The sequence below is a fragment of the Clarias gariepinus genome, chromosome 22, assembly GCF_024256425.1.
Source record: "Clarias gariepinus isolate MV-2021 ecotype Netherlands chromosome 22, CGAR_prim_01v2, whole genome shotgun sequence".
Lineage (NCBI taxonomy): Eukaryota > Metazoa > Chordata > Actinopteri > Siluriformes > Clariidae > Clarias > Clarias gariepinus.
Genome location: NC_071121.1, coordinates 28,722,369 through 28,745,629, shown reverse-complemented (window position 1 = coordinate 28,745,629; position 23,261 = coordinate 28,722,369). Strand labels below are relative to the sequence as shown.

The following is a 23,261-nucleotide window of genomic DNA, read 5'->3' as shown; positions in this document are numbered from 1 at the left end:
TTTAGAGTCACCAGACCAGATAACGGAGAATACTTCAGTCACTGAATATTACAGATGTTCCTCAGGCACCAGCTGTTCTTTACTGAAAGATTTATAAAGTGTCTACAGCGCCCCCATCAGGTCAGATCTAACAAAACCCAACCATTCTGTTTAACATCTCGTTACCCGTCTGTTCACCTGTCACTCTGCTCTCTGAGGAGTGGCCAAGCTCGCTGTGTGTGTGTGTGTGTGTGTTCACACCCTTGTGTCTCCTTCAAATCAGCAAATGTAACACTGGATAATGTTTCAAAGTTGAAGAAACATTTAAATCCTGATTAAAAACTGATGCTGGAGTGATAAGTCACCACACCAGCCTGCGCTCGACTCTGACTATTACATCATCGCAGCACATCACACTATGTACACTAATACATAGTGTGATTACATCATCGCACCACATTACATCCCCACACAACCGCAGGGATCATTTTCGGGATCGGTCCTTGGAAATAGGAAATGTGATGTACTTCTTTACGCTGAAGTTATTTAGAACCTGAGACGGCTTGGAAACTCACTAGCAGAGGGAACAGGACCGGAACGCCACGCGACACTTTTCAGTTCAGGTCTGATCTGTAGTCAGCGGTCTAGCAGAACTCTGGCTGCACCAAAGGAGAAAATCACCTCTGCATGGAACATGAGCTCTGGTCCTTACTATTATTGTATATACTGATATTACCGTATATCTCCCTGCTGGCCATCACTCCCACTTCAGAAAAGGCTGTTAATTAGGTGATACGTTGTGGATCAGGTTTGCTATAAGCTGACAAAACACTAACACATGCAGGTGGGACAGGTGTCCCTTCAGCACTCGACTACATCACTACACTAGAGCTCTGGACCAGATCACACCATAGCATTTAACTTTCAGTTCAATTTATTTATACTGTATAGAGATGTAAAGTGTTCATCGTCGCAGGGCAGCTTTACACACACTGAAAGGAAATTAAACAAAACAAAAGCAGACGAGCTTGTGTCTTACATTTATCCACCGAGCCAGAGCAGGTAAAAAATTAACTGAGACTTTGCTGCTTTAAGGTAAATAATAAACAGAGGCATGTTTGCAGATCATCAGTAGTTTATTGAAAGTTGAAAACACATTCAGACGGAACCTGCTGAAGCCAACGGGAGTTCAACACCCGACCCCGAGCGGAAATACAGGCTGGAGGAGGAGGACAAAAAGGAGGGGGAAAAAAGGAAAAATCAGCAACCAAAAAAAGTGCTAGGATAAAAATGCTGTATCAAAAAAAAGAGAAACAAAAATATTGTAAACCGGCCGTGCAAAGTGGTTTGTGAGAGGAATTAAAGTCAGTGTGAAATACTGCAGGGAGAAAAACAAGCTCTGCTTCAGCAATCCGCTCTCAGGCTAAAAACAAGCAAAAACAATCAGAAACATGTATGCTATCAAAGACAGTACTAATCAGATCAACAGTACTGCTAACACTGCCTCACCATCACACACACGCCGTTAGCAACAAACTGCAGGAACTGTGCAGCCCAATTAAAAAAACAAAAAAACAAAACTAAACGTACAGCATACATTCGATCAAACAGGGTTCACACCGGAGCTACGAGGCTAATGTAGCTAACAAGTTACACACTCACAGCTACCAGCTTAGCATGACGCGTTGCACAACACACTCATCTGTCAACAAAGACAAAAACAACGTCACAGAGATGAAAATGTACAAGTAACTGCTTTTCCCCCCAACAGGTGCTTTTTGTACCCATTCGTTAGACTTGGGTAGGGGGCGGGGCATGCACACTGACGGACATCTGACTGGTTGCTGTTTCAAAAAAAAAAAAAAAAAAAAAAAAGACAATACGCTACTTCATGGAATTTTATGTACAAATGTCTGGAGCATAATGCTAATCTGGTAGCTATAACCCGCGGTTACCTGTTAGCTATAATAGCATTAGTGTAATTCAAAACCCAGATTTCGGATTAAAGGGAAAAAAAAGTACGAAAAAACAAAACAGTGCACTTTTTTTTTTTTTTTTACGGCCGAACTGTTCCATGTGACCAGGCATGTGCCGATCATCGATCACATCACGATATTCAACCAGGACAGGGAGGGGAAATAAATAAAATAAATGCTGGCTCCCAAAATAAAGTCCGTCTGTTAGGAACAGAAGATGAACAGAGTCTTCTGAAGGGTCCGTGTTTTTGGATGTGTAAAGGCAGCAGCAGCACCTGAGTCTGTCTCGCTGAAGGCAATCCCATAATTCCTTTCACTTACGATGAAGTCGAGTTCCGAAGGAGATACTGCTAAGGGTCCAGTAAACAAGAACGTCGCAATCACATCGCTTAATTTAATATCGGCACATGCCCGAGTCCTGATGAGTTTAGTCCTTTTGTCTTTCACAGGATGAAACAGATCGAGAGAGAGAGAGAGAGAGAGAGAGAGAGAGAGACGGGCGAGAGAACAGTTTAAGGCACCACCACTTTTTTTTTTTATTAACTAACAAAATAAATAAGTGTACAGTGAGCGTTTTTTCCTCTTCTGTGTTTTCTGAAGTCGACGTTCGTGTCCTTTATAAAACGTGCGATTCAACAGTTCACCTGTCACACGTCCATCTCTTTGTTCTACAGAAAATAAGCCACGCCCCTTTTTTCTTGCAAAAAAAAAAAATGTATATATATTAAAAAAAAAGCGATGAATTTTTCAAAATCAACTCAAAGAGAGAGAGAGAGAGAGAAATAGTGAGAGAGAGTTCTGCTTTTTTAAATCTTTCACATCAAATGGTGGTTCTGATCGTCGTCGTTGTTGAAAGCCGGTCACATTCCAAAAAAGAAAAAAAGGGAAAAAAAGGAAAATAAAGAATTTTTTTTTTTGTAATTTTTCGGCCCATCGATGTGACGAGAGAGAACAAGCGAGCAAGCGCAGTTCAGGATGACTCCGCCCACTCAGCGACGTGGCCCGGCGAATCGACTCTCTCCGCCGCCTCGGCCCAAACCCATGGTGGGTCTAGAGGAGGACGGTGGTGGGCCGCGGCCATCTCTGTCACGTCCCATGCCGTTACCCATGATACCCCGGGGACCACGATCTCCACGGCGACTGTCTCCGGTGGCCCTGGTCTCACGCTCTCGGGCGGCGCGGGTTTTCTTCTCCTCCACGTTCAGACGAACCTCATCGCGGAACATGATCGGCTACAGACACGCAACACACACTGTTAGATACACACAAACGCCGCCCCCAAACCCCACACACACACAAACGCGGACCTCCACCTTTTACTTCTTCCTACACTGAGTGAGTTTTTCTGTGCTTTGGGTCAATGCTGTTTTGGAAGCTAAACCTTCTTCACATTGACAATCTTCTGGCAGAGAGCAGCGGGATTTTGACAGTATTTTTTCCCGCCCATTTTCGTTCTATCCTCACTGGGATGTGACCCCCTCCAGGCTTTACTGTAGGAATGGGGTTATTTGGATGGTGAGCTGCACTGGATTTCCACCAGACATGTACTTCAGTTTTGTAATTATTTTCTACACCCACCATGTCTACATTACACCAGACGTTTATCTCCATCCAATCTCCACACACACACACACACACACACACACCTTGGCTGCTAAGATCCTCTGCACTGGTTCAGCATCATCAAACACAACAAAGCCGAAGTTGGGCAGTTTCCCTCCAACACCCTTTGTGTTGATGCGCATCTCCACCACGGTCCCGAACGCTGAAACACACACACACTATAATTTACCCCACACGTTTCGTGCTAATGAGGAAGTGTTGTATGTAGACTTACTGTGTGTGCGTGTACTTACTCATGAAGAATTCCTTCAGCTCTCCCTCGTCGATGTCGTGAGGAAGATTCCCCACGAACAGCTGATGGCTGTCTGGGTGACGCACGGTGCGGCGGCCCTCAGCCTCGCCTCCCTCAGACTCACCACGACCTGGACACACACACACACACACGTTATCTCTAATATAAAACTAACTTGTATTACATTGATCCTTTTGCACTGTACCAGTGGCATTACTATTACATTTTTTATTTTATTTTAAAAGAATCCTAATTAAAATCTAAACACAGTGATGTTGCTCCACCCCCTGATTAAGGCTTCTTACAATAGTCACACAATTACCTTTAAAGCCAAAATAAGGTTTCCCTCCTTGGGCCTCAGCTGAAGCACCGTCTAAATGAGTACACACACAAAACATAAAAAGCTCATCATTTATTCCAAACCCAAAAAACATTAAAACTGGGTCTGGGTGTCCAGTGTGTGTGTGTGTGTGTGTGTGTAAGGAGATGTTTAATATACCTGGTCTAGGTCCACGTGGGGTGAACCCAGGTCTCTCACGTCGCTGGTCTCTAGGCAACGGAGTATGGGAATCCTGTTTTGCCTCTACTCTGGGCTAGAAGACACACACGCACCCTCCAGGTCAGGTATTTGCAAGTTTAATTAAATTGCTTTTAAAGAAATGTGTGTGTGTCTGTCTCTCTCTCACCGGTACGCTGGAGGCCTTTACCACGTGTGGCGGGATGCCAGAGGTGGGCAGAGAGCCACTGGGTGGCAGATTCTTACTGGTCACCGAGGCCCATGAGAAAGGCTACAAAGATGATGGACGGCACCATTAGCCAATCAGAAACCTCAGATCTAAATCATTATACTGTAAGAAATTCTGATCAAATAAGAAATCCTATCCATTGACAATCCTCTACAGGGATGCGACCGCATGTTTAAAAGATCCTCCCTCACTCAGCGTTCGACTTTTTATACACACTCACTTTGGGCGGTTCAGGGGTCTGAGGGGGCGGAGTCGGGGCTGAGACTGGGGTCGGGGGTTTCTCCTCCACCTCTTCTGGAAGCTTCTCATCTATATCCGGCTCCACCTCCTCAGGCTGCAGCTCTCCCTCAGCGCTGAGGTCCGGCTCCGCCTCCTGATGGGTCTCGGGCTCAGGCTGGGGTTCTGGTTCCGCCTCAGGCCCCGCCTCCTCTTGCTGCTCCTCCACGCCATTACTGTCAAACAATTAACCTGATTTTATTAATCTGGTAATCAACGTCTATGAAAAACCACACACCCTGGTGTGTGTGTGTGTGTGTGCATGCATGGGTGTGAAGGTTTACCTACCTGACTGGTGGAGGCTCGTAGTAGGCTGTGCTGTCCTGTGCAGGTTCAGGTGAAGTGTGGGCCTCCACCTGCTCTTCCTCTGCCTCCTCTTCCTCAGACTCTACACACACAAAATAAAGTGTGTGTTTATCACAGAATTACACCATTTTAAAACTAACTAACACAGGCTAAGTGTCTGCGTGTGTGTGTGTGTGTGTGTCCTTACCTCCCAACTCAGCCTCAGAATCTCCAAACACTTCCTCTTCATAGCGGAAAATATCATTGTGGACATAGAACTTGTTCACCGCAGAACCCTAAGAGAGAGAGAGAGAGAGAGCTTCAGTGTGACCGTATGCCCTCCATTCGGGACACGCATGCTCGTAATTTCAGGATGGTTGCTATGGTGACCAGGGGTTTCTCTACACTGATCAGGACAGGAAACATTAAGGCCATGTCCTGCATACGTGTGTGTACCTCAGGTGCGAGGACGAAGGTCTGCATGAACCTCCTCATAGGCTGCCCCCTGTTGGACAGCTCCCCCATCACCTGCACCACCACCCCGTCCCCCAGGGTGGCGTGAGCGTCCACATGCCGGATCTTAGTGTGACACTCGCTAAACTGCAGGGACATCACCTTCTTATGGATCTCCTGCAGACACACACATTCGGACACACAGACCTGCTATTTACAAATTGTTATAAAAAAAATAATCTGTTATGTAAATATCTAGCTAACACACACACACACTTTAAGGGTATTATTTAACCAGTCTCCTTTACATACTCTAACAGCAGCAGGTTCTTGCGCTCCCGGCGTTAGCGACACACAGCGCAGCTACAAACGCTTCATGAAAACCAGTTTGTCTTCAATTCTACTCCTTAATTTGATTTTCAAATCCCAGTGAGGACAATGTAAAACATCATCTGAGTCACATGACGACCCCCCCCCCGCCCACACACTTTCAGTTTTAGTTTCACACACTAATGTTATAGATTGTGTGTAGCTGTAATAGTTCCTTGTGTGTGTGTGTATTACTTACAGCCTGACCGTACACGGCCTCCTCTGGCTTCCCGCTGCCGTCCAAACCGCCGTGCACGTAGGACGAGTTCCTCCCATAGAACCTGAGGGACAAGAACAGGTTAGGAAAAAAAAAAAAACGAAACAGTCAGATTGTTTGCCTGGAGGAAAACAACCATTTCTAGTCTTACTGTAACACACACACCCGAGTACGATGTTTAATTAACCTTACAGGTTTGCATGCACGCACAAACACACACACAATCCCTGCACCAGCCCAGTCGCCGGTTCTACAGAACTACAACTCTGTTTCTCAGCGAAGATTCCCCAGATGTTGTCATGGTAACCAAGCTGCAATTCTGTCTGGAGACATCCCTCTGCTCACGTCCCTCCCAGGAGCGGCTTCGAAATCCCATAATAATCCCAAAGGCGGACCATACAGTCGCCCTGGTTACACCTGGCTCATAAGTTACAGTCAATGTAAAGACATCACGAAGCGTGTGTGTGTGTGAGAGAGAGAGAGAAACTAAAACACACTGGAGGAAGTAACTGGTGTATTGGAATGTGACCTGAGGTCAGACAGACGAGGAGCACGCACGCAGGACACGCGTTCTCTCCATCACCAGGAGGGGGTGAGGTTGAGCCTCAGAGGGTGGGTCTCACACCAATCATAAAAACACCAACCAATCAGGGCCATCTGTGAGCTCATAAGGACAGGGCTATTTCCTGTGGTGGGGCTAGGCAACAAAATTTCACGAGAGACTGTAACAACTTTAAACAATCTTAAAAATCAACTTAAATGCTGCTATTGTGCATATAATTACTGCACGTGTATTCCATTCTTACTACCACACACACCATGATGATGAACTGGACTCGGCTGTGAGGTTGCGCGTGTGTTGTGCTGAAACCGGTGCAGCGCCCTCTCGGGTCAGCTCCTCTCACCTGTGCAGGTAATCGGGCGCTTTGTTCAGGAGTGTGTAGTACTGCCTGACGAACTCGCGCCCTACGAGCAAAGGGCTCGGTTTCTCCATCACCATCTCTTTCAGGTCACCTGGATGTGGGAAGCTGAAACACACACACACACAGGGTTAAAATCAACGACAAGTGAGGGTGTTAAACAAGCCTGACATTCAGCGAGAGAAATCTCCTGGATTCTGAAACGCGCGGTAAAGCTCCTCACTCAAACCCGCCTTCGTCCCTCACCTGCGTTCATTCTGGGATTAAACGAGTGCTGCAGTGTTAGTGTGTGTTAACCTGAATGAGCTTCTTTAGTCAGGTGGGGGCTCATTCACACACACACACAGGTACGAGTCTGAATCGACTCTGATTCATGAGGCATTCAGAGAGGTGTTTGTTTTGTTGCCCGTTTTTCTTATTTTTTTTTGTGAAACGCGACCCTGAGCTGAAGAGCCGAGCCGCAGGACCGACCTGGAAGGTTCAGACAGCGCACGGTCCGAGACTCTGTGGGAGCACGATAGACCCAGATTAACCTGACTGAGTCTGACTCGTCTCAGGAGGAACTAACACACACCTGAGGACGGTCCACACACACACACACACACAGATGTAGGGACAGACACACAGACAGGAAGTGACACAGACAGACAGGGGGTTTATACTCTAACTGCGCACTGTCTCCTCCAAACTCAGCGCTGTGCGAGCAGACGGCGCATGCGCGCTCCGGTTAATCGATGAATCGGTAATCGGTCACGCGTCCCGCCGAGAGCCATCGATTGATCCGAATAGAACCCGAACCCGGAAACTGGACCCGAGACCGCGTTATCCCGCGCCATGCTAACAGACTAACCCCGCCGAGCCCAGAGGAAGCAATAAAAATCACACACAAATTCCCAACAAACCGGAAGTGGAGATATTTATTAACCGCAATCCGCTGTGCGCCATCAGCGATTAGCCACATTAGCATTAGCACAGTCCATGCGCTTATATTTACTTCCTGTGTCTACATGTATAAATAGATTTCTTTTTTTTCCTTGTTATACATGTTGACTGGTTACTGCACTTATATATAATGTGAAAAACAGCAAGTAATTACTCCGAGTTTAGAGTGAAGTTTGGGGGGGACAGGGTAGATGTCGCGCTAGCTGTGTAATGCTAATGCTAACGCTTGTGAGACTGCAAACGGGTTTTTTTGTTGTTTCTTTTTGGGTGTTTTCAGTCAGGACTCGACACTATGTGATACGAATCAGCTCGCTGACGACGGAAACGCGGTTATCTGAGCGCTCGGGTGGTTTAAAAAGAGAATCTGAGGGAAATAAAGAACAAAAAACACGACGCACAGGCATGTGAGGGGACAAAAAGGGCCGAGTCCCAAACGCAGCCCTGCTCCCTGTGCTCGCGCCCTCCACACGGAGAGCAGGAGAACGGCGTCCCGCGCGCGGCCTAGTGCACTCGCTCCGCCTCGGGACGCGGATTGGGACACGGCCCGAGCTGGACGCTAACACAGACACAGGATTAAATACTCACCAAAAAAAAAGCGAAAAACGGCGCTCGCGCGGACTGCTGTGTGCTCGCGGAAGCTCCGGAGAGAGAACTACACTAGATTCAGTGTTTAATCTTCAGCAGGACTCGGTGTTTATGGCGCAGACTGGCTGCAGTTTGAGTCTCATATAATAAACACAGACAGCGCGCGCTTCGGCCGGCTCTTCTCCCCCCCTGCGGCGCGCGCGAGGAGCCCCCAGTGGTTTACTCCGGTGTGACGCCTTATTCTGTCTCCGCGCACATCCTGCACCCCCTAGGGCCACTTGTATGGCTGGCTGTGTTTGGCTCCTTATTAAAAAAATAAATAAATAAAATCTCTTAAGATCGACAAAAAATCCTATAAATCAGATCATCTGCAGTGCGACATAGAATTAGTCAACATGTCAAGAAATAGTTAAAAAAAAAAACAATTATAAAAATAAGAACCTAAACCATTTTTTAACCATGGTACTCTCTAGGAAAACTTTTTTCATTGCATACGAAGATAAAATGATTTATTATAAGTATTTTAAAGTCCAATCAATGCTAACCAACATCTACCGTACCTTTTTTGATTATTGTTATTTTTACAGACCAGCGTGTACTAATTTAATAATAATATAAAAAAAAATCAGGCACTTTTTTGTCTAGCTAATATGATTCCATCGGCTGCTGTGGCGTTTCTGACTCACCCAATCAGAGCGTCACCGGAAATCGAGTGGCGGCAGGATGTTACAACCTGGCATAATACGAGAGCACACCGGAAAAGACGTCAGAAACTTACGTGAAACGTTTTTATATTCACCAACATTAGAAAAATATATTTATTAACATGAAACCTTAATTTAGTTTTACGGTTAAATTATAGATTTACATTTAATCCTATTACAGTAAAATGAATAAAGTTTATAAATTACATTTAATTTAAATTTAAAACTGAAAACTGAAAGTTTCAGTTTCTTCTGCGGTGATTACGTAACAAGTAAATAAATAAATCTATATATATATATATTCTTAATTTTTTTTTGGTTTTGTACAGTTATTTCGCTGTAAACTATAACACACGAGCTCTACAGCTGAGCCTGGGAGGATAAAAGTAACAACAGGTAACAAACAACAGAAGATAATAAAGAAAATAAATATAAGAAAATAATAATAAAAGGTAAATAAATAAATTTTCCCCAAAATATTTGCATAAAATACAATAATAAAGCTAAATAACATAATAATAATAATAATAATAATGAAGAGATTTTAGGGATTCCTCGGAAATAATGAGGTTAAAGGAAGATTAAACGTTACAGGGACAGGAAGTTCTTGCTCAAAAAGAGGAAGTGACGCCATAATTGAGTTGTTTTTAATTGTGTTTATTACAAAAATATATATTTATACAAATGAACAGTGTAACATTTCGAGGTGAATATAATACCTAGAATACAATAATACTGTCGTTATTGCTGGTTATTTCAGCGCAGTGTGTGTGTGTGTGTGTGTGTGATTTTTTTATTTGAGTGGAGCTCATAACAAGGGTTTAAATAAAGCCAGAGCCTCTCTGGCGCCCCCTTGTGTCAGGCTGCATTGTGAAGGGAAAGTGAGTCAAACCTCCATCAACACACAGCACTGTCAGGAGCTGGAGTCTGTGGAGTGATTGACAGTTTCATGGTTTTGGCTGGAAATGACAGCAAAGCATCATGAACACACACACACACACACACACTCGCTGCACTGAACACACATCTGAAGCTCTTTGAGACACCACGGTGCAGCAAACAATCAACATCTCTGAGCGTTCTGCAGTAATGAGGTGCATCGGAGCCGCGGCTACATTACACGAGACATTTCAGGTCTCAGCTCACACTCCGGGCGGTTTAGCGGTTCAGTACGCTTCACCAGTCTGTCCTGTTTAACCCGGACTCCACCCACAGAACCTCCCTCCAGTGGTCCCCTTAAAAAGGCAACTGAGTGTAAAAACGCTAATTAATGTTTATTGTTTGTTTTCTTACACACACACATTCCTTGTGAATGATGTCATCTCGCTAGCAAACTGTAGCTCAGAGTCGCAGCTCAAAAATAAATTCCTGCCAATCATTAAATCAGTACAGCCGCAGTTTATCTTTATATCTTAATCAGTAATGCTGCACGCTCACCGAGTTAGCGTGCGGGTTAGCCAAGTTAGCTGATGTTCATTAACAATCTTGTGATCGTCAGCGGTGTGGGCGGGGCGGGGGGCGGGGCCATGGCTATCCTCCACTCCGGCTCTGACTCCAGGTTTCACGAGACGCTAACTTTTTTACAAAAAACCCCACAAACCCACCCAATGGGAGCGAGCCGCGCACGTCGTTCCTCTCCCTGACACACACACACACCGGTGTGTAGCGCTCGTGTGCGGTGTGTGTTATTGTGCAGTTTGTGATATTGTTGTTGTGTTTCTCTTCTAGCTGAACTCCTCAGTGATGGCCTTAATGCGCTGCAGCAGGTCAGAGAACGGGGGCCGACCTTGAGGTCTCTGCACACACACACACACACACACACACACACACACACACAAATACTACAATGAATATATGATTAAGTAATGAATTTACACCCTGTGTGTGTGTGTGTGTGTGTACCTCATGCCAGCACTCGTACATGATGTCGTAGATGTTTGCTGGAGCTTTGTGTGGTTTGTACAGTCGGCCTCCCTGCGTCACTTCTTCCACAACCTCAGGGTTCAGCCTGTTCCCAAACGGAGTGCGTCCTTCAGAGAACACCTCCCACATCAACACACCTACACACACACACACACACACACACACATCCTATAATATCAGTGTCAGGTTGATCCTCTGTGCTCTCCAGCGGCTGTACTGTCTGCCTGCTGATGGTATCTGACCCGTGTGTGAGTGTATCATGACTGTTCTCCTGAACACCTGCTGACCTGGTCAGAGTTTTGTTCCCTCTGTTAGATTACTGCTTGAATTTTGTTACTGCTTGAGCTTTTCTTCTAAATCAACTTTTGTACTTCTAAATCAACACTTTGCCATCCAAGGAAGCAGAGACGAAGTAGCCAAAGTGAACAAACCCTTGGAGAACCAGAGGAGATCTGCTAATCTATTGAACCAGGAGCTCATCAAAGCACATCAAATATCATCAAAGCTCACTGCTACAGTAGGCCCGGCCTCTCCTGCACCTCCCACACCTCCGCCACCATCTACTCACCCCTGCACTGCACTTACAGCTCACCCTGAGGAGTGCTGCCTCTTGCCCTTGCTCACCCCCCAAGGATCCTGGTCACACACAGCAGTGGACTTGGTGACAAATCTCCCTCACTCCTTCACCTCCCCTGGAGCTGATCTTCCTACACGTCACTCTAATAGAGAAGCTTTATGGAGAAGTTAGGAGCATCAGTGAGTCTAACATCTGATGAGAATCTGTACTCCAGTGGCCACTGAACAAGTTATCCAGGAAGTGGAGCTTTCTCCTGACCTTCTGTTTCAGACAATCAGGAAGACTGGGCTCGACTCCTCCTGTGGCCACACACACACTCCCGCTCCCACACACATACACACTCACACACACCCCTGTACCGACTCCCACACACACTCATGATCACCCAGTTACTGATTACACACACAGCCAAACTTAGTTACATTCCATAATATGCAAGGAGCAGTGTGTGTGTGTGTGTGTTTGTGTGTGTGTGTGTGTGTGTGTGTGTGTGTGTGCATACCAAAGGACCAGACGTCAGATTTGCTGCTAAACTTGTTGTAGTGGAGAACTTCAGGTGGAGACCATTTTACTGGGAACCTGGAGCCTAATGAGCTTGTGTACTGATCATCCAACACATACCTGCAACACACACACACACACACACACACACACACACACACACACACACTTAAATTCACTTATTTATGAATGAAACAAGGATATTCAATACATTTTAACAAAGACATTGTGTGTGTGTGTGTGTGTTATAATAAATATGTCTGACCTTGCCATGCCAAAGTCACACACCTTCACCACGTTTTTCTCGTTCATCATACAGTTCCTCGCAGCCTGGGGTTAATGACACACACACACACACACACACACACACATAAACACAAATACAGTGTGTATGGGTGTGTACATGTATTTAGCCCTTTGTGAGGACCAAAACCGCTCTCATCAATATGGCATTTTAACAACAATAATAATAATAATGGTTTGCGGTGTGTACCAGGTCTCTGTGTATGAAGTTGTTGTGTTCGAGGTACTGCATGCCCTCACACACATCTTGGCACATGGCCAGCAGCTGCACACACTCCAGACTGCTGCCATGGTCTCGCAGCGCCTGGAGCAGACTGCCGTTCTCCATGAACTCCAGCACAATGCAGATGGGACGCTGCGTCGTACACACACCGTAGATCTGTACCAGCTTAGGGTGACACAGCCGCCTATGCACGCACACGCACACACACACACACACACATGCACTTCCATTGTTATGATTATTAACACAGCTAGTTAATTCTATTCCACACATAAATCTAAATCTAATCCTAACATCAGCAATCAAAAGACTTTTAAATCAAACTTGTGGGGACCGGGGACCGGGGACGGGTCCTCACACACCCGTCAGAGAGCCCTGTTTATGTGGGGACATGTTCAGGTCCCGAACAGGACATGAAACAAGTTGTGCCCCCCCAACCCCCCCCCCCCCCCCAAACACACACACACACACACATTTAGACTACAATTTTCACTCTTTATAAAATCCTCACTCACATGTTCATATTTCAGTTAATTCAGACTTGTTTACACGTAAAGTTAATTTGTTTTCTATGGAAAAATCCTGTAATTAATCCTGTGGTTTAAACTGATTTACTGAGTGTGTGAGAAAATTCCCGAGCATTCCAGCTCATTAGTTTCTAGAGAAGTCTGTGTAGTCGTCACACACTTCCTTTTTCTAAATAAACGCTGCTCCAGAGGTCTGAGCGCGTGGTTTTCTTACAAAGCTCTTTATTTTTAACAACAGACGAACTGCGTTTAGCTCCAACCTCAGATGAACCAGGAAGGTTTAAGATTTAACGTAAAGCTGAATATAACTACATTTTAAAGGGCGTATCTGTAAAAACATAAATTTGATTGTTTAGTATTAAAATTATTTATTTGTTTGTTTGTTATTTATTTATTTATGCTGGTTATTTGATTTATTTGTGAAGCTTGTACTATTCTCTGAATATTTGGTTTCCACACTAACAGGATGTTTTTCCACTTGTTCTGGATACAAAATAAACATATTATGTTTCAATTTAACAGAAAAATCAGGAGTGTTTAATGCCATTTTTATCTCTTATTATTATCTGTCTTATTAGTCATGTTAGTTAATTTATATCTAAATGTAAATCCAATTTTTTTCAATGACACTGACTCCGAGTTTAACCTGAGGCATCACAGGTACATCTTTTATCTTTTATGGTGTTTTGTAAAAAAAAAAAAAAAACATCCCATAATACATCTCCCCATGATAATTCATTAGTCCTGTACCATGGTCTTTGTGACAATACCAAAAGTACGTATTGGGTACCACAATGAGTATCAGGTCCAGCTGATATATATTATTGTATGGAACAGTACATACGGTATCAGCTGATAAACTGGTAAAAAATAAAGTGGTAACTGGTAAAAGATAAAAAATATCATGGTACAGGTACCACTGGAGTACTGGAGTACCATAGTGAATTGTATTATGAGCTACAGTGCTGCCCCCACCCCCTCCCATCCCGCACCCCGCCTTAGGGATTTTCCAGTGACCAAACCGAACTGAACCAGACACCGAAGACTAGATTTGGATCTTCGGTGGGGCCAGGGGTCAGGGACTACGGTTCGGAAGATCCCAGGTTCAAACCCCACAACCACCAAGTTGCCACTGTTGGGCCCTTGAGCGCGGCCCTTAACCCTCAACTGCTCAGATGTGTAATGAGATAAAAAAAAAAAGTAAGTCGCTCTGGATAAGAGCGTCTGCCAAATGCCTAAATGTAAATGTAAATTTGTGTGTCTAAAAAAAAAAAAGGTTCAAAATTGGTTTGCGTCAATGGAAAACCAAGTGAAGTAAATTTTTTTTGTGTTTTTTTTTTTTGCCATTTTGCGCAATATTTAGTGAAGACATAGCAGCATGTGTCCCAAGAATGTTATCAAGTACGGTAGCAAGAAGAAAAGGAGCTGCTTTCAGTTTGGTTTTAAAGCAGTCGGTGCCGAGAGGAATCATAGATTGAGGTTAAGTGAGGTTAAGTGAGGTTAAGTGAGGTTAAGTGTCTATTTATTACATATTTTACTTCATTTCTTTCATGTCTTTTCTAAATGTTTTGATTGTTTTTATCTGCAAAAATATGACAATAGCGTTGGAAATTGGTAATATTTTTGGGCGGCTAGAACGGATTATCTGCATTTACATTATTTCCTATGAGACGACGAGTTTCACAATACGACATTTCACCTTAAGACCTCGCCTCTAGAACCGATTTAACTCGTATCAAAGGTTCCATTGAATTGCTTTTTTCTTTTCCAAATGTTAAAGCACTCTTGTTTTTTGGTTTTGACAAATCACACACACACACACACACACACACTGTAAGTGTGTGTGATATGGGTTAATTCACTACAGGAAATGATGTTCCATTTTTTAAAAACTGCAGACCCCCACACAGGAAATGGCTTAGTGTGTCTTCGTGTGTTTATGTGTGTGTGTGTGTGTGTGTGTGTGTGTGTGTGTGTGATAGAGAGAGCGACTGAGAGAAAAGAGAAAGCGTTCTCACACCAACACTCAGGATGCCGTCTCTTCTCTCTCTCTGAGTCAGGTCTCTTCACGTCTTCCTGCCCCCTCACTCACTACACTTCCCATCAGACACACCAAACTTTCCACTGTGTGTGCGCATGTCTGTAGGAGTGTATGTGTGTGTGTGTGTGTGTGTGTGTGTATATACACATGTGTGTTTTTCCTTTCATATGTTAATGTCAAATAAAATTCAGTTTGAATTTACATTCATGCAAACTTCACACATTTTTATAGGTTTATATCATAATTTCCTATTGTGTGTGTGTGTGTGTGTGTGTCTCACATCATCACTTTAGCCTCCTCTATAAAGTCGTCCTCACTCATGGATCCCTCTCTGACGGCTTTAATGGCCACCGTGTGCTGCTCTCGCCACTGCCCCAGTCGCACCACCCCGAATTCTCCTCGGCCCAGCTCCTTCATAAAGGTCAGCTCACTGGGGTCAATCTCCCACTTGTCTACACACACACACACGCACACACACACACACACACACACACACACACACACACATATATATATATATTGCACTGATTTCTATTTCTTACTCATAGAGTCATTACATTCTGTAGTGTTATTACTAATCATGTGTGTGTGTGTGTGTGTGTGTGTGTGTGTGTTACCTGAGCTAAATCCTGCAGTAGTAGGGACACACTGTTCCATTGGACCAACAGGAAAGCGCAATCTTGTAACAAGGCCTGTCCATTACACGGAAGAAAAAGATTGAAACAGAACTGAAATTAAGATCAGAGTAAAAGTAGATTGTGAGCCCGGTTCTGTGTTCTGGGTTCTGGGTTCTGAGTTTTGAGTTCTGAGTTTTGAGTTCTGAGTTCTGTGTTCTGAGTTCTGAGTTCTGTGTTCTGAGTTCTGAGTTCTGTGTTCTGTGTTCTGAGTTCTGAGTTTTGAGTTCTGAGTTTTGAGTTCTGAGTTCTGTGTTCTGAGTTCTGAGTTCTGTGTTCTGAGTTCTGAGTTCTGTGTTCTGAGTTTTGAGTTCTGAGTTTTGAGTTCTGAGTTCTGTGTTCTGAGTTCTGAGTTCTGTGTTCTGAGTTCTGAGTTCTGTGTTCTGAGTTCTGAGTTCTGTGTTCTGAGTTTTGAGTTCTGTGTTCTGTGATCTGAGTTCTGAGTTCTGAGTTCTGTGATCTGAGTTCTGAGTTCTGAGTTCTGTGATCTGATTGGTCCGTCAGTTCAGCGCTTGGCGACGGCGTTACTTTATTTTAACAAGACATTATAGTGTGTTTTGGTTTCTATAGTAGCAACAGGTTCACAGGAACTCACACAGGAGCCGCTCTACATAATCTCAGGCTAATAATAAAACATGGCCGTGTATGTTTCCTTCTGTCCAACCTGGTAGTGTTTAAACAATTCTACTGAGAAACGTCAGGACTCCTTCACAGGCCGACTGGAGACTCTCACTGCTGCCGAGCTTAAAGCAAAAAGTCCCGGGTGTGAGAACTTATGGACATGGAAATAGGAGATTCCAGTCTTATATATGTTGTTTATATATAAACAAAACACACCAAACACCTGTCTTTCCTTTTGATCTTGTTAAGTAAAGTGTATAGAAAGTGATGTTGAAACATAACAAGATGCGTTAAACTCAGGAGGGTGTGAAAACTTTCTCACAGCTCGTATTAACCCAGGTGAAGAAGGAGCAGGTCATATCAAATCTTCTAGAATACACGGCCTTGCAAAAGTATTCACACCCCTTAAACCTTTTTTTTTTTTTTTTTTACATTTTGTCACGTTACAACCACAAGCATAGATAAGAAGGTGCTCTGGTCACACAGTTACACACAGGTCAGGAAACATCACGGCCTGGTTCGGGAACAGCACCATGCAGGACAGACGAGCTCTATAGAGGGTGGTGCGATCAGCTGAGCACATCATCCGCACCGAGCTCCCTGACCTGCACTCGATCTACAGCAAGCGGTGCTGGACCAAGACCAGGAAGATAGTGAAGGACCTCAGCCACCCCAACAATGGACTGTTCACTCTGTTGAGGTCTGGGAAGCGATTCCGCTCCCTGAGGGCCAACACAGAGAGACTGAGGAGGAGCTTCTTCCCGCAGGCGATAAGGTCTCTCAACCACATCACAACACAGGACTAATAACATCTTTTCACAATCAATCAATAAATCTTTATACATCCATGGACACTATGGACAATTCCACACACATTAACACTACATGTTTACGTTTACATCCTGGACCATTGCACAAAGACACTTTAATAACCTTTGCACAAAGACACTTTTTGCAATGGGGATGGGCCTGAATACAACTGCATGCCACACTTCACACTTTTTTAATTAATAGAATTATCATTTTCCTTCCACAATCCTGTGCCACTTTGTGTTGGTCTATCACTAAATCCCAGTGAAATACGTTTATGTTTGCGGTTAGTAATGGGGCGAGGTGTGGAAAAGTTCAAGGGGTGTGAATACTTTTGCAAGGCACTGTATAAAATCAGTTATAAAATAGATTATTGACACTAAACGAGCCAAAGTTCATACTGTAAAGTGAAAGGATGTATAACAGAACCCTGTGGAAGTGTAACGAAGCTGTAGTGCGGTTACCTGCGGCGTTGTGCTTGTGGTAATTAATCATCTCGGGGATGGAGGTGAAGGTGTAGTTCTCCGCCAGGAAGAACTTCCCCACTTCCGTCTGCTTTATCTGATAATGTTTCACATCACCCAGTCTTTCCCTGATCAATCAATTAATCAATCAATCAATCAATCAATCAATACATTCTGTCCGATCAATCCGTTAATCAACTGATGAGGTCACACTTAATCACTAAATTAAAACACAACACACTGTGGTGCTCTCAGCCAATCAGAACACAGAGATGTTATGAATGGGGAGTTCCTATCTGTTACCCTTTGCACTTGGCGTAGACGGACACTGTGTAGCGATTTGGCTGGCTCGACTCTCTCACAATGAATCCACCATTTTTATCCTGACACACACACACACACACACACACAGATGGATAAACAGATGAAGGAAGAGACATATGGATAGACAATTGGATTGATGGATGATAGATAGATGGAAGGAGGAATTAAGGAATAGGTGGCGGGGCGGGGGGGTGTAGGATAGAGGGGGGGTGTAGGATAGAGGGGGGGTGTAGGATAGAGGGGGGGTGTAGGATAGGGGGGGGGGTGTAGGATGGGGGGGGTGTAGGATGGGGGGTGTAGGATAGAGGGGGGGTGTAGGATAGAGGGGGGGTGTAGGATGGGGGGGGTGTAGGATAGAGGGGGGGTGTAGGATGGGGGGGGGGGTGAATAGATTGCACTTACCTCGTGTCTTAGCATGTTTTCAGCATCAGCCCTGTTAATGTTCTTGCAGTACCACCTGTAGCACCACAGAGACATGCTTAATGTGTGTGTGTGTGTGTGTGTGTGTGTGTGTGTGTGCATTACTCACTCATTCGCCTCTATGGTGTGTTTCTCTGTGACGTAATTACTCGGGATAAAGCCTTTATTCCTGAGACACAAATAGAAATGTCAGTGACCAACACACACACACACACACACACACACACACACACACACACACACACACACCCGTGTCTGTCCTCTGCTCTCCACCAGAGCTGGTCCTGTTTGTGGAGGATCCTGTACTCCTCTCCTCTCCTCAGGCTCAGGTCCGAACGCTCACATGCCGTGAAATCATAGAGGGCTACGACCATCACCTTCTCCTGAGCCTCGTCCACCGGAGGGGGTGGGGGCAGCTTCTTCATCGAGCGCTCCGGCTGAAGGGAAAGAAGGAGGAGAGGAAAGAGTGGTGTGAGATAGAGGAGAATCATCAGGGTGTTATTTAGGGTTGAACAAATAAATAGATAAAGAGAGAGATCGGGGGACAAACACAATTAAAATGGAGCAGAGGAAAGAAGAAGGAGAGAACAAATAAAGTGATAAGGATTAAGTGACGAGACAGACGGATGGAGGGATGGAGAGATCATTTCTTACTCGGTGGGTGTACGCAGGGTTGTGTTCGTCTCTGGAGTTCAGATCCACACGTGTGCTGGTCCTGAGATAGAAAAAGCAAATGGAAGGGAGAAAAAGAATAAAATTACTGCATATGAATAAATAGATGGAGGGATAGAGAGATGACAGGATGTAGGGATGAATAAATGAATAGAAAGTAACTACATTATGGGAAGGTTCTCTTACCGGGACTCTAGAGAACAACAGCAGCAGAAGATGGAATTGAAGGAATGACCTGATAAAGGACATAAAGAGAGAGAGAGAGAGAGAGCGAGAGAGAGAGAGAGAGAGAGCATGAAAGGAGCGAAGAGAAAGAAACATGGCAACATTTAAGCAATACTATTGCTCACTGCTGTTTTGCTCTTCCTCAGTGCAACATTACTAACGAGCACGGTATTAGTTTCACTGTTATGCTGCTGACACACAGTTATACGTCTCAGCAAAAGCAGATGAGAAAAACCAGCTTACTGAAGTTGAGCAATTCGTAAAGGATATAAGAGACCGGAGGCTAATTAACCTTCTTCTGCTTAATCCTGATAAGACCGAATATTATTATTATTATTATTATTATTATTATTATTATTATTTTATTATGAGGAATAGCCTTCTAATTAATGTTCGGGACTCAGACACAGTCTCAGTGTTTAAGTCTAGACTAAAAACCTATTTATTTAGCCAAGCATTTTTATAAATAGATTATCCTTAGGTAAAGGAGCAGATCTGGGGGACTCATGGACGTAGAGTATTATGGTGAACTGGTATGTTTGGATGCTGTCTTCCTCACTCTCATTGATCACTCAGGTTTGTTGACGGTGAGGTGATTGTTTGCTTTATATCCCAGTTCCCCCTCATGTCTGTGGTTCCCTCTGGCTTCTTCCTTTAGTTATGATGTCATAGTTAGTTTATGGGGCAGTGGTGGCCCAGTCGGTTAAGGCTGTGGGTTACTGGGTTACTGATCGGAAGGTTGGGGATTCGAGCCCCAGCATCGCCAAGTCGCCACTGTTGAGCCCTTGAGCGCGGCCCTTAACCCTATCTGCTCCAGGGGCGCTGTAAGCTGGCTGACCCTGCGCTCTGACCCCAGTTTCCTAATTGGGATATGCGAAGGAGACATTTCACTCTGCTGTAAAGTACATGTGACAAATAATTGAATATTCTATTCTATTCTATTCTTCTAGTCCTGCCAGAGTCCCTGCTTGCACTCTACACTAAATATACATTCACGTTATACATTCACCTGTATTTGAGATGATACACTACCTGAGTCTACCTGAACCTCCAGTAACAAACTGGACTCCATATTAACTTAAACACATTTAAGGTAACCAACTTGACCACTATTAAAAACATATACAAATAAAATTGAATTAGGGAGAAATATTAATAATTTATCCATAGCTAATTCTTAACCCAGACCTCGTTCCGCAGGCATTCTAAGCACTTATAGAGAACGATCGGACCCAGCCGAGGCGCTCCTCACTCGAGCCGACATCACTCAAGAACACTCGAGTTTGTGCTCAGAATCTCACACATATTCAGTAAAATCCAGGATTATGTCTGAGGTCTGAGCATTTCAGCATTTTTAGCATTAAATCCTCGCTGTGTGTAAGTGTGTAAGTAACCCATCTCCGAGAATTTTAAACGAATTCAAACACTTGAGCCTCGGAGTGACGGAGAGACGAGAGGAGATATCCGAGGGCTCAGAGAGAGCGTTAACCAACACCGACAATCAGCACCAGACACACAACACACAGATATGACCAAAGCATGGAGAAATGTTAGAGAAGTAACGCACACATACAGTATACACACGTAAGAGATGTGCTGATAAACACGATTGTGGGTTTATAATTAGAACTGTTCTCTGTACAAACACCATGAAAAGTTTAAACACACATTACTAGACAATCAGAACAAGATGCTCCATTAACACATTCCATTACACTATTTGTAGGACAGGTACACACACACACACACATACACACCCAAACACACAAATACACATGCATACATACATACACACATACATACACACATACACACACACACACATACATACATACACACTCACCAAACTCTTACATTACATAATATTTATATACTTACTGGATTCTATCATCCTAACTTAGCTGTGAGCTGAGTGACAAGGGTAATGCAACGCATAACACAAGTTGTGTGTCTGTGTGTCTGTGTGTGTATGCGTGTAAGTGGTGTGCGTGTTTAAGGTGCAGGTTAAAGGTGTGAATGTGTCTTCGTCTCTAGAGAGACTGAATAAGTGTTAGATCTGTATGTGAGGCCACAGCTTCAGCGGAACAGGATGACGTAGGATGCACACACACACACACACACACACACATACACACACACACACATTTTGGGCTGAATCAGACTGGGTACATGTGACACAGGATGTGAGATAGAAAGACGAGAAGATTGAGCAAGACTGAGACACACAAACACAAGCGTGCGCACACACACACACATACACACACACACATACACACACACACACACACACACTTTTGCTTTGAGAGAGTTTGACTGATGATTCCTTGTGCATCAATAGAACCTGATTGTGTAAACTGTAATGTTAAGTAAAAAAAAACAGTCATTTAATATTTTTTTTTTATATTTGCATTTAATAGAGTTTAGGTGTTTATGTGACTTGTACAAGATTATTTGTTTGTTTGTTTGTTTGTTTGTTTGTTTGTTTGTTCTTAGCAGGTCTTTCCAACATCCATAAACGGTTATTTACAGTTAACAACAATCATAATTGCTGGTGTCTGTAGGTGTCACAGGGAGGCAGGATGATGCTTTACTCTCAGGATGGTGGAACTTTAAGCAGCGTACCTGTGGCATGTGCGTCAGGATGTCATGCTCTCAGCGTCTCGCGCTGATCAAAGACCGCTCTTGTCCTTTGACACTTCCTCTCTCACGCTGTCAGACTTCTCATCACGCGGTCATGTTTTCCCACGCTGTCATCGCTCCTAACACGCCCCTGCACCACCCCGCCGGCACGCCGGTTTCTCATCTCATTTCTCATCACTTATGGAGGAGAACCAGGAACTTGTAGGTCATTCCTCTTGCAGTGCTCACTGATTTTCGAGCTACAAGCTTCCTTCTTCTCGTCAGAACGTTCTCGGGTGGTCTACGTCATCACGTTACTAACCGGTAGAGCCCGGGAGTGGAGCACGGCCCTCTGGGAGGCACACGACCCACGCTGCAAGAACTTTAAGGACTTCTCCAAGGAGATGAAGCGGGTCTTTGATCTCTCTTTTGTCGGCAGGGAGGCCGGAACTAGGTTATTGAGACTCTGTCAAGGATCCCGCTCTGCCTACGACTATGCCATTGAGTTCCGCACCCTAGCCGCTTCTAGTGGGTGGAACAACAGAGCCCTAGCGGATGTCTTCCTGAAGGGGCTGTCAGAAGCTCTCAAGGACGAGCTCACCTCTCGTGAACTTCCCACAGACCTCCACGAGCTCATGGACCTTGCCGGGCGGATTGACTCACGTCTTCGTTTAAGACGGACATCCAGGGGCGCGCCCTCCGCTGAGAGGCCCCCCCCAACCCAGATTGGACCACGTGTCTCCTACTCCGAAGCAGACGACTCAGGAGGAGCCCATGCAGCTAGGCAGGACTCGCGTCTCAGACGAGAAGAGACGCCGACGCCGTCTGCAAGGGGCTTGTTTTTACTGTGGAGCTTCAGGACACAGGCTAAAAGACTGTCCAAAAAACTGTCCCGACCCATCTCGCCAGTTTGTGGTAGAAGTGGACGCCTCCAACACTGGTGTTGGGGGAATCCTCTACCAGAGGTCCCCACGAGACAACAAGCTGCACCCCTGCTCGTTCTATTCTCGCCGTCTATCTCCGGCCGAGA

The 23,261-nt window shown here is 44.7% G+C and overlaps 2 protein-coding genes across 3 annotated transcripts; both read right to left on the bottom strand.

Moving 5' to 3' along the window:
- Positions 1-1,096: 1,096 nt before the first annotated feature.
- Positions 1,097-8,824, bottom strand: g3bp2b (G3BP stress granule assembly factor 2b). 2 transcript variants are annotated; one of them, XM_053482911.1, is made up of 13 exons: positions 8,604-8,824; positions 7,062-7,184; positions 6,139-6,220; positions 5,574-5,747; positions 5,326-5,413; positions 5,121-5,220; positions 4,777-5,008; positions 4,497-4,598; positions 4,310-4,403; positions 4,133-4,183; positions 3,812-3,940; positions 3,602-3,720; positions 1,097-3,187 (listed from the first exon to the last, which is right to left on the bottom strand). In XM_053482911.1, exons 2-13 carry the CDS (start codon positions 7,154-7,156, stop codon positions 2,945-2,947), a joined length of 1,509 nt encoding a protein of 502 aa, XP_053338886.1. In that variant the 5' UTR covers positions 7,157-7,184; positions 8,604-8,824; the 3' UTR covers positions 1,097-2,944. The 2 variants fall into 2 exon arrangements, with proteins under 2 accessions (XP_053338886.1, XP_053338887.1); XM_053482912.1 differs by lacking the exon at positions 8,604-8,824 and adding an exon at positions 7,323-8,592.
- Positions 8,825-10,109: 1,285 nt separating this feature from the next.
- Positions 10,110-21,637, bottom strand: txk (TXK tyrosine kinase). The gene is made up of 15 exons (XM_053482907.1): positions 21,491-21,637; positions 19,574-19,622; positions 19,370-19,430; positions 18,965-19,152; positions 18,825-18,884; positions 18,698-18,752; positions 18,275-18,354; positions 17,972-18,099; positions 16,020-16,094; positions 15,683-15,854; positions 12,802-13,018; positions 12,574-12,638; positions 12,310-12,428; positions 11,210-11,367; positions 10,110-11,103 (listed from the first exon to the last, which is right to left on the bottom strand). Exons 1-15 carry the CDS (start codon positions 21,501-21,503, stop codon positions 11,032-11,034), a joined length of 1,512 nt encoding a protein of 503 aa, XP_053338882.1. The 5' UTR covers positions 21,504-21,637; the 3' UTR covers positions 10,110-11,031.
- Positions 21,638-23,261: the final 1,624 nt, after the last annotated feature.